We start from the raw sequence: 16,591 nt of genomic DNA, 5'->3' as shown, positions 1-16,591 counted from the left end.
CACGACTATTAAAAAAGTGAATATAGTGCCGAAGAGACTGTTGAAATTGAGTATAGTGCAGGGTAACTCCAGTAGCTTAGTCTATGAAAGTGCACTGTGTGCATTATTATCTGTCCTGTGTTAAAGTTATTTCCGTGAATTTACAGATACCCATAACGATAGAATATTTCCCAAACAGACTGCTTATTAACCTCAACCTAATCTTAGCCTTAACCCAAACAAGCCATCTCTGAATGCCTGGTGGTCATAAACCAACACCAAGGAGATCTTTTCAATAAGAATTACCTCACAGAATCATACAAGTTGTTGGAAGGCGTCTTTGGTGGGTCTCTGGGCTGTTTCACATCTATATTTTCCCAGTAGCATCCACAACCCTGCCTGTAATGTAGTCTATGGTGTGTTCAAGTGGTCAGCTGTGTTGTTTTTGTCTATGCATTGTAATAATGAGCAACATTGTTTGGTGTATGATGAAGAAGAAGAAGAAGAAGAAGAAAGGCACTTTATTGATCCCCGAGGGGAAATTCAATTTTTACACTCTGTTATTTTACATAGAACATACACACAGGCCCGAAATACACACATGCACAAACAGAACCTATATACATGCATTAATAGAGAGATGTCAGAGCGAGGGGGCTGCCCCTGACAGGCGCCCCGAGCACTTGGGGGTATGGTGCCTTGCTCAAGGGCACCTCGGCAGTGCCCAAGAGGCAAACTGGCATCTCTCCAGCTACCAGTTCACACTCAGTACTTGGCGACCCTCCAGTTCCCAAGCCAAGTCCCTATGGACTGAGCTAGTTTTGAATATCTGCAAATGTCATGGAGATCTGGTAATGATAGTGTTGGATTGATTGTTTTCAGTGATCCTTTAGAGCAGAGGTTTGAAGTCTGAGACTGTGGGCCTCCTCTCAGACAAAGCTTGGAAAAAGGCACCCCATCAACCCCTGCTTAGTTTACTTACTTAGTTTCGCTCAATTCCTGGATGCCTATGATCAGGCATTATTATGTTTTTTGATCCCTTTACACTCGACATTTGAGCCAAGGTAACCTATTATTGCTGTTTGACATAACTTCAGACTACACCAAATACATTAAAAAAAGCTCCGTCCTAAGGCATTTATCAGTTTTTGACATTGGGAAAGTGAGATCAACAGTAAAATTCTCCAAACTGTATCTCTTTAACGAAATCACACACACACATTTAGGCTGTGATCTTTTGATAATTAATGTAATATGTTTCACTTCTTTTAACTGAGCCTACCCTGAAAGTGTTTGGAGCCCCCCCTGGCTCACACTTTTAAAACTTTAGAGACTTTGAGAATCAGCTACTGCATCTGCATTTGATGTCAATTTGGTCAGCGCAGTTGTTGTTGTGGACCAAAGTACTGCACAGGTGCACAGCCAGACAACAAATTGTCCTGAGGCCCATCGGTTAATTGTGCAAATGAAACCATGCAGAACAGAAGTACAAATCACAGAGCTTTAGCTGCATCAAATATGGGAACTTGTGACTTCTAAAATGTAGAACCTCAGAACTGAAATTTAGAAAACAAACCAGCTTTGTGAGTCAAGCAGATGCCTATTGTAGTACACTGTTAGACTAATTGTTTTGTTTGGTTGCCAGATTGTACACTCAACTTCATGAAAGCAAACACAAACAGTCATTCTCAGGGGTATATCTTGTTTTATGGTGTGCAGCATCGATCACTTCCGTCATGTCAAGTTTCTCACTGAAAAAGCGGTACAGATTGAGAAGAGGGTTGTGATTGTTTGCGTGACTCTAATTAATGCATTGATCATGTAATGTTTAAATACCTCCACTATAGGTCAGGATAGCCGTGCATTCAGTAATGTGTGCTGCAATGAACAACTGCATTCTGTATAAGACACTTGTAAAATGACCATTGCTCACAGGTAGTCAGATATGGTCATATTCTGCTTATCAGAGAGGACCAGATACAGTGGGGCCTGGTGTTTTATAGTGTTTTTGTGTGTGTTGTAATTTATTTGAATTTACAAATGCAGATAAAGATTTTCTAACACATTACATCAAGTGTTTACATAAGAAGCATGTTTTTTGTCAGTTGCCTAATGAATACTTTCTGGGTCTATAAGATAGATCTAGTATTTTTGTACATAAGCCATACAGTAACAGAGGCACCTGAGGGTTCAACGTTAATGTTGTCAGCCAAGTAGGTCAGAAATCTACCTGCCCAAAGTCAATTTCTACTTGCCCCTATACAAATTGTTTTATTTATTACCGGATTAAAATGAATTGTCATGTTTAATCTTGACAATTTGATGATGAAAAATCAACATTTTGTTGGGTTTCTCAACCAGTCATGGTTAGAAAGGTAGGCCTGTTTTGCTCTGAATGTACCTCAAATAGTTGAGTGTGCCTCACATCTATACTTAGAAAGTGTAACTTCATATAACATGCTCTAGATGTCAGTGTTTGCTTGTATCACAGTCACCGTAGGCCACCTCTGGACATATTGTACTCAATGAACTATGAAGATTTGCACCTACTGTGACCAGTTATGAAAAGCCAAAGTAAAGACAGATTTCAAATGTTCTTTTATTTGCTGCAGAGACGGTCAGCGCCAATAACTGACTAAAACTCAGTATCTAATTGAACGTCAGTAGCCAATGATGGCGCTAAAGCTTCATATTAAATTGAACAAAGATTCATCAACAGCTTTGAACAGCAGGGCCCAGGAGGCAAAGATGTTTTGTGTTGACGGTGAAGCCGAAGACTTTTATTTGACCAAACTTCCCTCAGTGATCCATAATTTCCCTCCTTTTTCGGAGACATGAACAGAAGAAGAGTCATGTTTAGTGTTTGTTGCTAATCTCTCCCTGTGCAGAACTCCAGAGCGAGGATCCTCTGAGTACTCCAAACTGGGGATTCAGACTTTGTGGCCGCAGCCTGTGCAGAGACAGATAGGCCTGCCTGTTTTATATGTAAAGCTGCCAGCCAGAAAGCACAGGGCCCGCAGGGTACTCCGCACAACTCCTTTGTTGCAGCCAAACTGCGACGGGGTCCCACTGTCTAAGCTGCTTTGCATTCTGGGAGCACAAGAGATGGGAAGGATACTAAAGATGGTCGGTGGGTAAAGTTGGACCTTTTTTAGGAATCTGAATTCACATGCTTTTTACAGGATGGAGGCCTGGATGGCAGCAAAAATAATACTACACTCCCCCTCTTCTTCAGTTATTCTTCACCCGTTTTTCATATTCCTTGTTTGCTGTGTCCACTATGGTAAATAGTTTAGAGATAATATTGCTCAGCCCTTCAGTGCCAGGGATTATTCTGCACTGTCAATCATTGATTTGGCCCAATGGGGCACTTTGAAGTGCGTTAGGACCCGGTGAGTTGACTATTAATTGAACATCACAGTCAAGCCAATCGCAGCCTCCGACTTCCTCATCCTCTATCAGCACCGCCGCAGTGAGTGGCCTCATTTTAGCCTCTTGGGCATGTTATCATTGCAAATGAGTTGGTTATCAACAAGGCAGTCTGGGCTACGGGGCTTAAACAAATAAACAGCCCATGGGTGGATCAGAGGAGTTTCACTGTATGCTGCTCTACAGTAGCTCATTCATTTTGTTTATACATGTACTGGGCTGTTTTATGAATATGTGTGTTTTTTGGGGGTTTTTGGATACAGATTGAGTGCTGCGGAGATAAATATTTGCTGGTTGTTTTGACAGTTGTGCCAAGTGCTTGGGCTGCGTTTCGTGGAGTCTGAAGAAACAATGATAAGCCAATATAATGACTGAAAGTAGGCTATATTGTCACTTGATTTGCAGCTGTGTAGCACAATGTTGGCAAAACCAATACAGAGAAAGCAGACGGCGAGTAAGAGGTGGGCTATCTGCTCAGTCTCACTGTAATTTCCTGTAACACGGGGCATGGCTCTGGTTCTCTATACAAACAGTTCGCCTTTGAAGAATGATTTGAAAATATACATTTTAATAAGGTGCACCGAGGCACGGCCAACGAGACACAAGAAAAAGATAAAAAGGAGATTGCATATCTGGAATAAGCTGATGATGGGAGGGAGGGGGGGGGGGGGGATAAGGGAGAGACAGAGAATAATGGGGGTAAGGAGAGGACTTGTAACAGCAAGGTGTTTTTTCTTTAATTGAAGTGGCGGAGGAATGTAAAATGGAATGGCATGCTTTGGGCAAATCAGTCGTGTGCATGTTGTGAATGTAGAGCACTTTAACGCCCATTTTTTAATCTGCTACACAAAATAATGCAAATATCACAGACGTCCTCGCCGGCTGCCTGTTATTTCTCCACATAATGAAGCCACCGCTCTCCCATCAAGTCTTTTCTTTCAGGCAATCAGACAGCTGCTTGAGTCATTTCACACTGTTTGTTTGAAGATGGAAAAGGAAATTGACAAGTTTACTCCCTAATAACAAAAGTCAGACTATCCACACAATTTGTGCATTGGATTTTTTCCCCCTACTTTGTTATTGCTGCTGTCTCTGTCTGTCTCTCGTTTCTCACTCATCTCTTGTTTCCATACTCTCTCTTTCCCACCCTTCTATTTTTAGGTAGAGTGCCTTTAATTATGCATGTTGTCATAGTGCTTTTAGTATTACTGTCGTTTAAGATGTGTGTGTGTGTGTGTGTTTGTGTGTGTGTGTGTATCTCGCACAATCCCTGCTTTCTGTTTGTTTACCTATTGCATCTGAACACAACCCCAGTGTGAGGACACCGGCGTGTGAAGTGTGAGCTATGAGATGCTTTGGTCCTCAGGAGACTGGCAGTGCAGACATGACAGTTTAGAAAAAGGGAAAAGGCGACACACTGAATGGATGATGGATCATCATGCATGCATACAGGCCAAACTGATGAATGACACGATAATGCGCAAGGCGAAAGCGTGCAATGAGAACGTTGTTCTTGCTATTGGCATGTCATTTGTACACCATGTAGTCTGTACTGACTGCGGTGTAAATGACGTTCAGAGCTAGTGTGACGTAGAATAACAAATGAGAAAAGACTGATATGGAGGGCGGGAGGAGAAGTGGATGGGCTCCAACAAACACGGGACTTGTGACAGGAGACCTGTGTTCGAGACTGGTGTTTCCGTACATATTTTACTTAGTTTACGTACTTATTTTAAGACCAACCATGACGTTTTTCTTTAACCTAACTAAGTGGTTTTGTTGCCTAAACCTAATTGAGTGGTTTTGTTGCCCCCTGCTGGTACTGCACCTTCATACACGCGTGTAATGTTCATGCCTCGGCAAGATACTGACACGCTATCCTTTGGTGGACGGGTGGGTTTATTCCATGCTTTGGCGTGATATCGGGTTGCACAGGCATTCATACACAAACATATTCAGAAAGTGATACTGTGACATCTGAGTGCCCTCATGTCAGACCTGATGTAGTGCTCTCTTGAATGTTTGGAAAAAAAATGTATCCTGTTGTTATAAAAGTTAGTTGTCAAAAAATTATTATTCAGTAAAATTTACTGAATGTGAATCCGATTCTTTAAAATATTTTACTGTCGTCGATTCAAAACTGCACGTTTTAATGACAAAAACAACAGAGGAGTAGTGAGATGTTGCCAGACATTTAAAAAAATCAGGTAAAAAAAATATGCTAAATAATTCTACGTGGTTATCAGTAGGGCTGTGTATATTGGCAAGATTCTGGCGATACGATACGTATCATGATACAGGTGTTACGATTCAATATATTGCAGTATATATCGCGATACTGTAAGTAAGGCGATATATTGCGATTTTAAAAAAATCTAATTTTAGGAAAACTGCCTCCACCATATGCATAAAATCTGAGTAAAAAAAAAAAGTTTACTTTTTTATGCAATCAGAACAGTGGGATCTGCATTTTTATTTATCACAGTCCCTCCAACATCATAGCACTACTTTGAGAGGGCACATCTCTTTGCAAATGAAATAAAGTATTGAGTTAATCTTTGCATGTAAACTGTTAATTAAAAATCGATGCAGTGTTTTTGAGAATCGATACAGTATCACAAAACATAATATTGCGATATTCAATTCAATATTTTCTTACACCCCTAGTTATCAGTGTGCACCATGAGATAGCTGAGAAGTCAGCCTGACTCTTGTGTGGAGAGCCGTGCTGATTTGTCACCAGGATGACACTCACTGATTTCCAACAGGACGCGCTCTAAACACCAGATTATATGTCCCAGCAAATCTTCCTCTCTCTTTTCCTCTTGTCATACCACGCTCCAGTTGCTTTCAATTTTACTGGCCCGTCTTTCTGCAGCGCCTTCTCGTTTCTCTCATTTATGCTCTAGCCTTTTAAAAGCTTCCTCCTGTCTCTTCCAGTCTCTCTCCGTGTCCGTCCTACCTGTGTTCTCCGACTCCATCCCTTTTTTTCATCTCCCTATACTTCCTCGTTTCCTCGTTAAACTCTATTTCTCTTCTGCTTTTTTCATCTCCTCTCCGACCATCTCTGTCCCTCCTCGCCCAGGCGCTTCATTGTTTTGATATATGACCTAATTACTTGGCTAATTGAGGTTCTTGTAGCTGCCACACAGTTTGATGGTGAGGAACTACAGTAGCCTGTATCTGGTCGCCTCTATGATGTACATGAAGGTCATAGTCAGTGTTATTGTTTGCCAAACTTCCTCTCTTTCTGCTCAGCATGGCTCACAGGGAAAGGTACGATTACTGAGAAAATGAGTTTTCAATCACATAGAGGGAACATAGATTATCCCAACTCTTAATGCCAGTATTTCTTGGTTTCAACTACTGCAGAGTGGGGTCACCAATACCGCAGCTCCCTTGGCCAGAATGGGACTTGCAGTAATTTATCTTTCATAAATGGCCTCAATGTTCTGATTCTTATCTCCGAGAAAAGGAAATGACTGGTGTATAATTGCTTTTAAACACAATTATGTCCACTAATATGCGTCCCATTCTGTAGATTTTGTTCAATGACAAATTAATCTTTGGTGTCCTTTTAAGAAAGCCTGAAGCACTCGTTTTTCCTCCTCTTCTCCTCCTCCTGCTTTTCACAGGATGTCGTCCCCTCTTCATGTCCCACCCTTTTCTTTTCTTTTGCTGAACAAGCTGTTCCTTTCTTTCACTATTGACTGCTTGTCAGAAGACACCAGATGCAGTACACCTTGGAGGTCTGAATCTGTCCTCCCCATCTGTCACCCGTACAAGAGTTGGCTTTACTTTTACTTACTTACTGGTTAATTTAATCAGGGCAATTATGTTTAACATGGAAGCATGTGTCAAGTATGTACAATAACATACAAGAAAGATACAGATGTTATAAACTTCGAAGTGTTAAGATTATGGCTGTCAAAGTTAATTTGATAATATTTGTTAACGCAAATTCATTTTAACGCCTCTGATTTCTTTAATGCATTACTGCCACTTGTGATTTTTAGGTTGTAGTGGGCTGATTTTTAAAGCTAGAGTGAAGTTACTGGCATCATATGAATCTAGAAAACCTGGAATCCATTGGTACCAACCATGTCACACTAGCTTGTTGTGAAAGAGGGTAAATAACGCTCCAAATTTATACTAAATTTTGGCGAGAAAAAACTGCCATGGCCATTTCCAAAGGGGTCCCTTGACCTCTGACCTCAAGATATGGGTTTTATGGGTACCCAGGAGTCTCCCCTTTACAGACATGCCCACTTTATGATGAGGGTTTCTGGACAATATTTGTCATTGCTTTGTATATTTAATTGATTTCCAATAATGAATATATATTTGCATAAAGCAAACATATTTGCCCACTCCCATGTTGATAAGAGTATTAAATACTTGACAAATCTCCTTTTTAAGGTACATTTTGAACAGATACAAAATGTGCGATTAATTTGCGATTAATCGCGATACCTATGGCCATTCATGCGATTAATCGCAATTAAATATTCAAATCGATTGACAGCCCTAGTTAATATTCTACAGACTTTTTGAGTAAGCTCTTCTTTTACAGCTACACGATTCAAAGAAATCCCGCAAGATGTTAGTGTTTCATGAAAAGACTTACATAAAACACGGCCCAAGCCATTTGGTTCCTGAGCAGGAAGTGATTTGACTGAACAATATCTGTTCAGTAAAGTTCATTAAAGTGCTAACATAAAATAGAAAAAAAAGATTGTTCATTTAAATGCGTAAATTATTAAAAAAAAACTGAATGGAGGACTTCAAGTTTATAATCTGCTCCTGGAGGTTTTGGGGCCCTAAGCAGCTGCTAACTGTATTCTGCTTATGCCTTAGGCAAGCTATGCAGATAGTCTCAGGTGAAAGTTTTAGAGAAAATGGGAACATTAGCCATGATAGATACATTATATAGGCTCTTGCACCATTTATCCCAGGAGGAATATCTGAACTTTTACCACTCATTACTACTTCTCAATCTTACAAACTAAAATGTATATTATAATGCATTTATACAGTACATCTTTTCCTCTGGATTATTAAACATCTCCAAAATTTAGATTTGTGATTTTATATAATAAATAAGAAGCTCCTCAAATGTGATTGAATGGTAACCCGTAGGGAAAACCGTTCGTGCTTTTTCTAAATGTGTCAAAATGGCATCTAAACATCCACAACAATTTTCTAAAGACGAGATGCCAGTCTGGAAATTAGACTACCATTCACCAGCACCGGAGGAACCCAAGTTAATCTCCGTGCATAAGCTTTTTAATCATCTATTCAACCTAGTGTACTGTATGTTGACATCCACTATTGAAGATGATTTTTCCCAAAAGCTTCCATTCACTTTCCATCTGCATGAACGTTCCTTTTCAGAGTACTTCTTGTACAAGCGCAGTCAGCCCTTGACGACATTAGAGATCAAATGTTTAATTCAAGGACACAGTTTCCAGTAAGGGAGGAAAGCCCAGTAGTAATTTTCCCTGTCCTGATTTCACAGGTGACGCACCACTCAGAAGCTCACCTCTCCCGCGTCGAGGCTGCCGCTGCCCCCTGCCGTTCGTCGTGGCTAAGCTCCGTGCGGTTTGTCCTTGTTTTCCGAGCCCATGAATCTTGCATGCGGTGGATATTTTGATCCTTGACAGTGCATATTCCACAGGCAGCTGTGTTCCAGCTCATCAAATACAGTCGCCTGTTTCTCTGCTAGTGCTGATGGAGGAAAGTCTTTGGCATCTCATTATTAATTGAATTAAGGGAGGTATTTCTGGAGCAAGGTGAATTTTGAGCCTGGCAACAAAGAATTATTTATGGCGTGCTTTGAAATTCCCGGGCACTAATGGGACCGAGCCCATCACTGTCTATACGGATAAGAACATCGATGCTCACACTCACACACAACCTTCAGTCTCCCGCCTTCTAGTGTAAATACAAACTAGCCCAGCCTTAACAATGTCATCCCAGATGATAAATGTCTAATAGGGACTGTTTTTAGACCAGTAGGATGGAACAGTGGCAGCTATCTGGTTGTGATGACCACAGTTGGGAGCAACTCTCAGTTTGATCAGATCTGTCAAAGGTGCAATTCCCTAAAACCCCTGTGATGTATCATCAAGGCCTGTCACTCTGGGGCTAAAATACCACCTCATTGTGGGTATTATACGGCGGGCAACCTCCGGGTCTGAAAAGTGAAGCCAATGTGGAAGTGCCTAAAACTTGCATTCTTTCTAATAGCCAGCAGGGGGCGACACCTCTGGTTGCAAAAATATGTATAGAAGTCTATGAGAAAATGACCCTACTTCTCACTTGATTTATTACGCATGATGTCTATTTAGTAAATTATGGTCCCATTTAGAGTCAAATATACCATATAGCAGGGTATGCTTTAGGGCGTGGCTACCTTGTGATTGACAGGTCGCTACCACGCTGTTGTCTGGTCTGGAAGTTGTCTCAGTTTTCGTCTTATAACCTTTTACGTCTCCTAGAAATGTCTTATTCAGCGTTCGGTTGTACTTAGCTCCACCCTCTCGTGTCACTTCTGGTTGCAAAAAAACCACAATGCGATGGCAAAAAACCAAGACGGCGATGGGCAAAATGCCAAACTCAAGGCTTCAAAACGCCAGTTCACAAACCAATGGGTGACGTCATGATGACTACGTCCACTTCTTATATACAGTCTATGGTATTATACTCTAAAAATTTAAAAAAATTAAAGAATTCAGGGTTTAAGATTATTGACAGTAGTCCAGTAAAAACAATGCATATTTGAGGAGAATGATAAAAAAGAAAAATCATATATGCACATTGAAGTATTAGCCTATCCAGTTCAATCATGCCAATACGCCTACCGCTTTTCCACTGATCCTTTATTCTGTAGTGGTATGCGGAATTGACCTTGGTGCTAATGAGCTGCTAGAGATGTAGCATAGCTGGTAGGCCTTAGGTCAAACTAGGGACATCAGAAAAGGAAACATATCCATTGAGATGGAGCTCTCACGCTGTTCATAGTCTCATGTGGTTTGTATAATGTTCTCTCTAAGACTTATAAGACATTTTCCTCTTGGGGAGAAACTATCATCTTCCAGTGCTATCAACGGCATCTCATTATTTTGTGAACCAAAGATCTGCTGACTCCTTACAGTTCCACATTTAAACTATAATCATTTGGATGTTTAAAATGACCCTCAAATGCTTATAATCCTCTGGCGTGCACATGAAATAACACCTTCTTATAGCACAAAGCAAAACCTTGCTATGACCTCAAATAATGATGTTCACTTTCTCAGAATTTGGAGAAAATATAAAGTCAATGTGACAAAACTGACATCAGGAATCCAAGGACTATTCAAAAGTTTGTACAGAATTTAATCTAAAAAAGCTGCAGGTTTTATGTTGGAGGGGCATAGGGGGAATTGAAAGCCATCACTATTGGATGGAAAAGGAAGTGCACCATCAAAAAATTTCAGAATGTTTCTTTCTTCGCTGTAATGCAAGGTACAGCCCAGTTATCACCAGCTTGGGTACACTGTGCTCTCCAAAATCAGGTGTGATTACAGCATTCAGAACTGAGGAAATGGAGGGTTTGAGGAGAAACAAGAGGGGTTGTGGGCGTGAAAGGAGATGGAAAGCAGTACTGGGTCATTAGTCTTTGATGTTTTTTCCTCTGATGTGACCCATGACTAATTCTCCTCCACATTTTTTTTCATTAAGTGTGCATGTGCAGGACTTTTATTATAAGAATATACATCAATCAATGCATTATTTTGTTCGTGTCCTTTAAAAAAATATCAGGTCTTGCTCACCACATTAATAACCTCATCCCCATTTCAAGGTGTGTAAAAGAATCCCTCGCTAATCCAGACTTTAGCCTCCTACCTCAACGCCCCATCCATGCAGAAAATCTCCCAAGACATGCCTCTGGCTCACGTGCATGAATCTATCATTAGGAATTATGTGGGAAAGTGGTGGGCTCCTAGCTACTTACTGGAACGTATAATATGTTTCTATGTCAATGAATAATATCACTGGAACAATGTTATTCTCTCTCGAAAACTAGCTGTGTCTTTGAGGTCACGGCTAGAAGCTATTATGACAATGGATTGGGAATCATGAGAGACTAATGGGATGGTGTACGGGGTCCCATGGGACATGAGTAGTATTACATTGTGTTGTCTCAAAGGGGGTGAGACAGAAAGAGACGAGCCTTGTGAATAGATAAGAGACACAAGGAATTTATGTTCAATAATCTGATTATCATCTGACTCTTGTTTACTTTGGAGCCGTGTCATTTCCTCAATTTAGATTGAAAAATCATCTACGTATAAATGCTCATTCCATTCCCTTTAAAATTACCACTTATACTTAGACCTACAATTTGTGTGAATACTCAACATGGTAAATATCATTGAAACAAGATGAGGAGGAAAAACATCTGCAACCGCAAAAGGACCAAGATGGGATGAAAATAAGAAATAAGAACATGGGAAGACATAAATAATTTATCCTGTCCACCCTCTAGTCCTGATACCAAAGACTTCCTTGAACTGACCCGCACAGATGTTTTTCTTTATTCCATACTTTATGTTGGGTTTTTATTTGGCCATTCACTCCACTTACTGTAGCTGCTATTATTCAGACCACACTGTGCTGTCAAGTGAAATGGCCCTGCTTCGCTCGGTGATATTCCTACACAATAACACTTCTCTCCCAGGAACTCTCAGGGGAGACTTTAGCCTTGTGGATAAAAAACTCCCATTCAGTAAAGAGAAGTCAGTCCAGCTACTACAGCTGATATTTTAGTTTTAGTTGTGCAGGTTTCCAGGAATAAGGAAACGTGTCTTTTAAAGCTGTAAGCCAACTGTCATCTCTTCCATCTCTGTCCTTCAGGCAACACCAGATACAGTATAAACATGCCGAGACGGATACAACAGGAAGAGGTGACGCTCCGAAACAAGAAGGTAAACACCACAAAAGAAGATGTTCATTTGACTGACTTTGCCATTACATTGTTGTTGCTTTTAAAATAATGTATGACTACTAAAAACATAGTAGCAAGACAGCATATATAGAGCATTTTCTCCATAAAATACCAAGAAACACAGTCAAGTAAATGGATGTAAAGAAATAACAAAATAGCAAATTTACATTAATTTAGTGCTTTGTGCCTCATATTGTGTGCTACTTCTGCAGCATAGGCCTGTCCAAATTATCAAAATAATGGTTTGGCGTCAGTTGGCTCCGCCGGTCCCCGCTGGGAGCCAACACCGACACCACGCTGCTGGAGGCTCGGGGCGTATTGCTGGGCCCGCTAGAGGGTAGGGAGGCACGGGAGAACCAGAGCTAGGACTGCGCGGTGCCGATTGTCAGACCCTGGGGTAGTCAAATGAGGTTTTCTAAAGGGACTCTGGTGCTCAGAAACACTACCGCTTTTGTCCACAGGGACCGCCAAAATCAGCACAAAATGAAAGTTCTTTGTAGTAACTTTAAGTACATGTTTCATGGGTTACCTGCATCTGCAAACATTTGTTTGCATCAATTTAGAAAGTGTTTGCTCGGCTGTCGGGGTTAAAAGTAGATTACTAATGTGTGCTATATCGCCAATGGTATGGTGAACAATCTGTGTTTTGATTGGCTGAGCAGGAGTTTTGCTTTTATCTATATCTAAGAATGATCATGCAGCAACTGTTAACAATTCTCACATTGTTTTACAACGCAAGTTTGATGTATTTTTATGTACAGTCTGTCACACTCAGTATGCTTGTCAGACCAGATCACCACACAGGACCAATGTTATGCTCTGTTTTAGTGCAGGCTGACTTCATTATAGTCTCATCTCCAGTTTAGTCACATTAGAACGGTCCATGCTCACTGGTTTGGAAACCTGGGAGCTTTTCCAGTGACAACAAAGCACCGGCCAGTGTTGAGAGAAGTCACTGGGAAAAGCAGTAGATATCAGAGTAATAACTTTGCATGTGTTGATTTGCAGTTTAAAAACACTGAACTTTCTCATCTGAGTGCACTTTAATGTGAGGTCTGATGGTTGTTTTATGGGTTTGACTAACCAAGAACAGCTGTTTCACATTGATGTTTGACCCACATTATGTCAAAGGTGAGTATTCTAGTGTGAAAGAGGTATAGACCTGCCATCACCGGGGCACCACTCCTGCAGTGGTAGTGATAGGCTATCCGGTCATTGTTGATCCACTTACAGTGCTTTGCCAGAATCCTTCCAGCTCTATATGTGAAACGCGATCTGTCGCATGGGGGTCCGTCGCCTCGAGGCTCTCTCATCCTCTTTCACAACCCATATGCTCACACACTGCCAGTGCCACATCATCACTGCTACAAAGTGCATTTAATTGTGACACACTTTAGTACAGCCTAACTGACTTATCATGTGGTCCTTACCTCTTCCTCCCACCACTTCCTTCTGTCTTTTTTAGGCAAGGCAGAGCAGCTTTATTTGTATAGCACATTTCAGCAACAGGGCAATTCAAAGTGCTTTACATAAACATTCAAGAACATTGCGACAAAGTGCAAAAGAACATTAAGACATAATTAAAACAGTTATAAAAAGATTAAAGATTAGAAAATAAAAACAAGCTAAAAATAAAAGTCCATCTAAGACCATTTACATATGAATCACAAATGAAACATGTCATTTTTACATTTTTTTTCTGTCATTTTGAAATACAGACAAAAAATGTAAAAAATTGTGATTTTTTTTACAGTGTGCTTTAATAAAAGGCAGCAGCAGCAAACAGGGCAGTTTTAAGCTTTGATTTAAAAGAACTCAGAGTTGGAGTTTGTCCTGCAGTTTTCTGGGAGCTTGTTCCAAATATTTGGTGCATAAAAACTGAGCTTCTGCATGTTTAGTTCTGACTGTTGTTTTTTACACCCAAACACTTTCTTTTTCTCTTCTCCCTCTCTCTGTCTTTCGTCAGCACTTTGGCAGTAATTCCTGCTCCAGTGAACTGGGCATACAGTGCATACATGACTTGATCTGACATGAAAGCTAAAGGCTAGTTATTATTGTCCTGTATTAGAGAGTGGGGGGAGAGAGAGAAATAGAGAGAGAGAGAGAGTATGGCGTAATTCAACAACAACAATAACAGCAGCCTCTCCTCAGATGCTGAGAGTAAGGAAGAGAGAGAGAGAGAGAGAGGAGGAGAGGAGGAGAGAGAGAGAGAGAGAGAGAGAGAGGAGGCTGTAGTCGCATCCCTCCAGAGGAGTAGGCGTGATCTTGTGCGCTGCATCGTTTGATGATCTCACCGGTTCCCAACCTGAAACCTCCACTCTCTCCTCTGCTCTCCTCCGGGGTGAGGTCGGTCAAACAAAGCGACAGAGCGGACTTTTCCCTGCCGGAGGAGTCGACCTTCCACCGGGCAGCAGAGCAGTGTGCACCGCGCCGGTCAGCAGGAGCCACTTTGGATAACTCACCCAGCTGAGGATCCAAGGCTTTTTTTTGTGTGCCAAGGCGCATCATCGCTTCATACCAGCTGAACACATTTACCATGAGAATTTTTTAGTCAGACAGCAGACGTGACTTTTTTTAGATTTTTTCTCCATTTTCCCTCCTTTTTCTTTTCACTTTTGGATTCTCTGGAGAGGAGGAGGGAAAAAAAATCCGAGGTGGCAGCATAAGCAAACCCAAAACTCGCTCTGTGCGCGTAAAAGGGAGGGTATTTTTTTTTTTGCCCCAAGATGCAGGTGGGTCGGAGTTCCAGAGCGTGGTGGTGTGCGTGTCTGTTTCTACTTTTCTCAACTCTGAGCACCAGGGTCAGTGAGGTGGGAGGAACCCACCAAAGCATCCCTGCGTCCGTGTAAGTAGATGCTCTTTTTACGCATGGCATGCATCTCAAAAGTTTCTAAGCAGAACTTGATTAAAAAATAGCTCCTAGAATATTTATTGCGATCTGTGGGTGAATAATCCCCACTGCTGTGCTGTTTTAATGATGTGTTTGTTTGATAACCCCCACAATTTTTGTCTCTTTGTTATAAATCAACTTGATATATAACAAAGAGACAAAAATTCTGAAAAAAAGCATTCATTTGCAACCCTTTACATCTCATACTTGATATGATCAATTATGCAACCCTTGCAACCCTTTACATCTCATACTTGATATTATCAATTATGCAACCCTTGCAACCCTTTACATCTCATACTTGACATTATCAAGTATGAGTTGAAAGGGTTGCAAATGAATGAATGCTCTTGCACAACCTGTCCAAAAGCAGACTAGTCACAGTCAAGTGTTTTAATTTTTAATCTAAATTGTGGCCTGTATACAATTTAAAACTGTTTCTGATGTCTTGCTCGTCTGTGTGTCTGCAGGGTGAAGCTGTGGGCTTCAGCATTTGGTGGGGAGATGAAGTCCATCTCGGCAAAGTACTCCGGCTCCCAGCTGCTGCAGAAGGTGAGCATGTATTAATGTCTGAGTTCAACTTCAGGTGTCAAATTTAAACACTCTGGTACCTCAATACTCTTAAAATATTCCTCAAATTCCCACATGACTGAACTTGAACAGGGTTTTTGTGGACTTTTGCAAAAATATTTGGGAAGAGTAGAAGAGATTTTCTTTTAAAAGGAAGCTCCACTGTCCTTGAAAAATGTTTTTTCGAAAAAAAATTTTACACCATCTTGCAGTGTGTAAGTACAACCAGGGACACACACACTTTACTCCAGATATATATATATATATTTTTTGCAAAGCTGAAATTATGTGATACTGTGGGGTAAAGTAACTGTTTATTTGATACCTTTTTGAGAGACTTTTAAAAAATTGCTGTGTGGATGTGAAAAGCTTATGAGAGGAAATGACTGCTGCTTAGTAATTTTTTAATCGAGAGAAATGTCACTCTTCATCTCTTAAACTGCAGAACCCGTGCTTTTTAGCCACTTGAGAATTTGGTAATGCATGTCGACTAGGTAGGCACAGATTTAAAAGCTTATTCGGAACATGCGCCTTTTCAAATGGGTGTCCAATTCACAAGCTCTCCAGCAGATGCATACACGCACACACACATACACACAGGCACACACACACACACACACATAGATATGCTCTCCAGAAAGCCCTATTTTTTTTGCAACTGAATGTTCTTCACATTTCTAACACCCCCTTACCTCTTTTCATACTTCTCTGCGATCTGTCCCATAACCTCT

At 40.9% G+C, this 16,591-nt stretch overlaps 1 protein-coding gene across 4 annotated transcripts in view; it reads left to right on the top strand.

The window, feature by feature from the left end:
* The first annotated feature begins 14,584 nt into the window (after positions 1-14,584).
* The window catches only part of cacna2d3a (calcium channel, voltage-dependent, alpha 2/delta subunit 3a), a 129,954-nt gene continuing 127,947 nt past the window's right edge, over positions 14,585-16,591 (top strand). For all 4 annotated transcript variants that reach the window (XM_074644206.1, XM_074644204.1, XM_074644205.1 and 1 more), the window contains exons 1-2: positions 14,585-15,245; positions 15,761-15,842. In XM_074644206.1, the coding sequence (XP_074500307.1) occupies positions 15,127-15,245; positions 15,761-15,842 (201 nt within the window). In that variant the 5' untranslated portion in view covers positions 14,585-15,126. The remainder of the gene's footprint in view (positions 15,246-15,760; positions 15,843-16,591) is intronic.

The sequence above is a fragment of the Sebastes fasciatus genome, chromosome 8, assembly GCF_043250625.1.
Source record: "Sebastes fasciatus isolate fSebFas1 chromosome 8, fSebFas1.pri, whole genome shotgun sequence".
NCBI classification, from domain to species: Eukaryota; Metazoa; Chordata; class Actinopteri; order Perciformes; family Sebastidae; genus Sebastes; species Sebastes fasciatus.
Note: the sequence above shows the minus strand (reverse complement) of the source record. Positions and strands in the feature narration are given on the sequence as shown.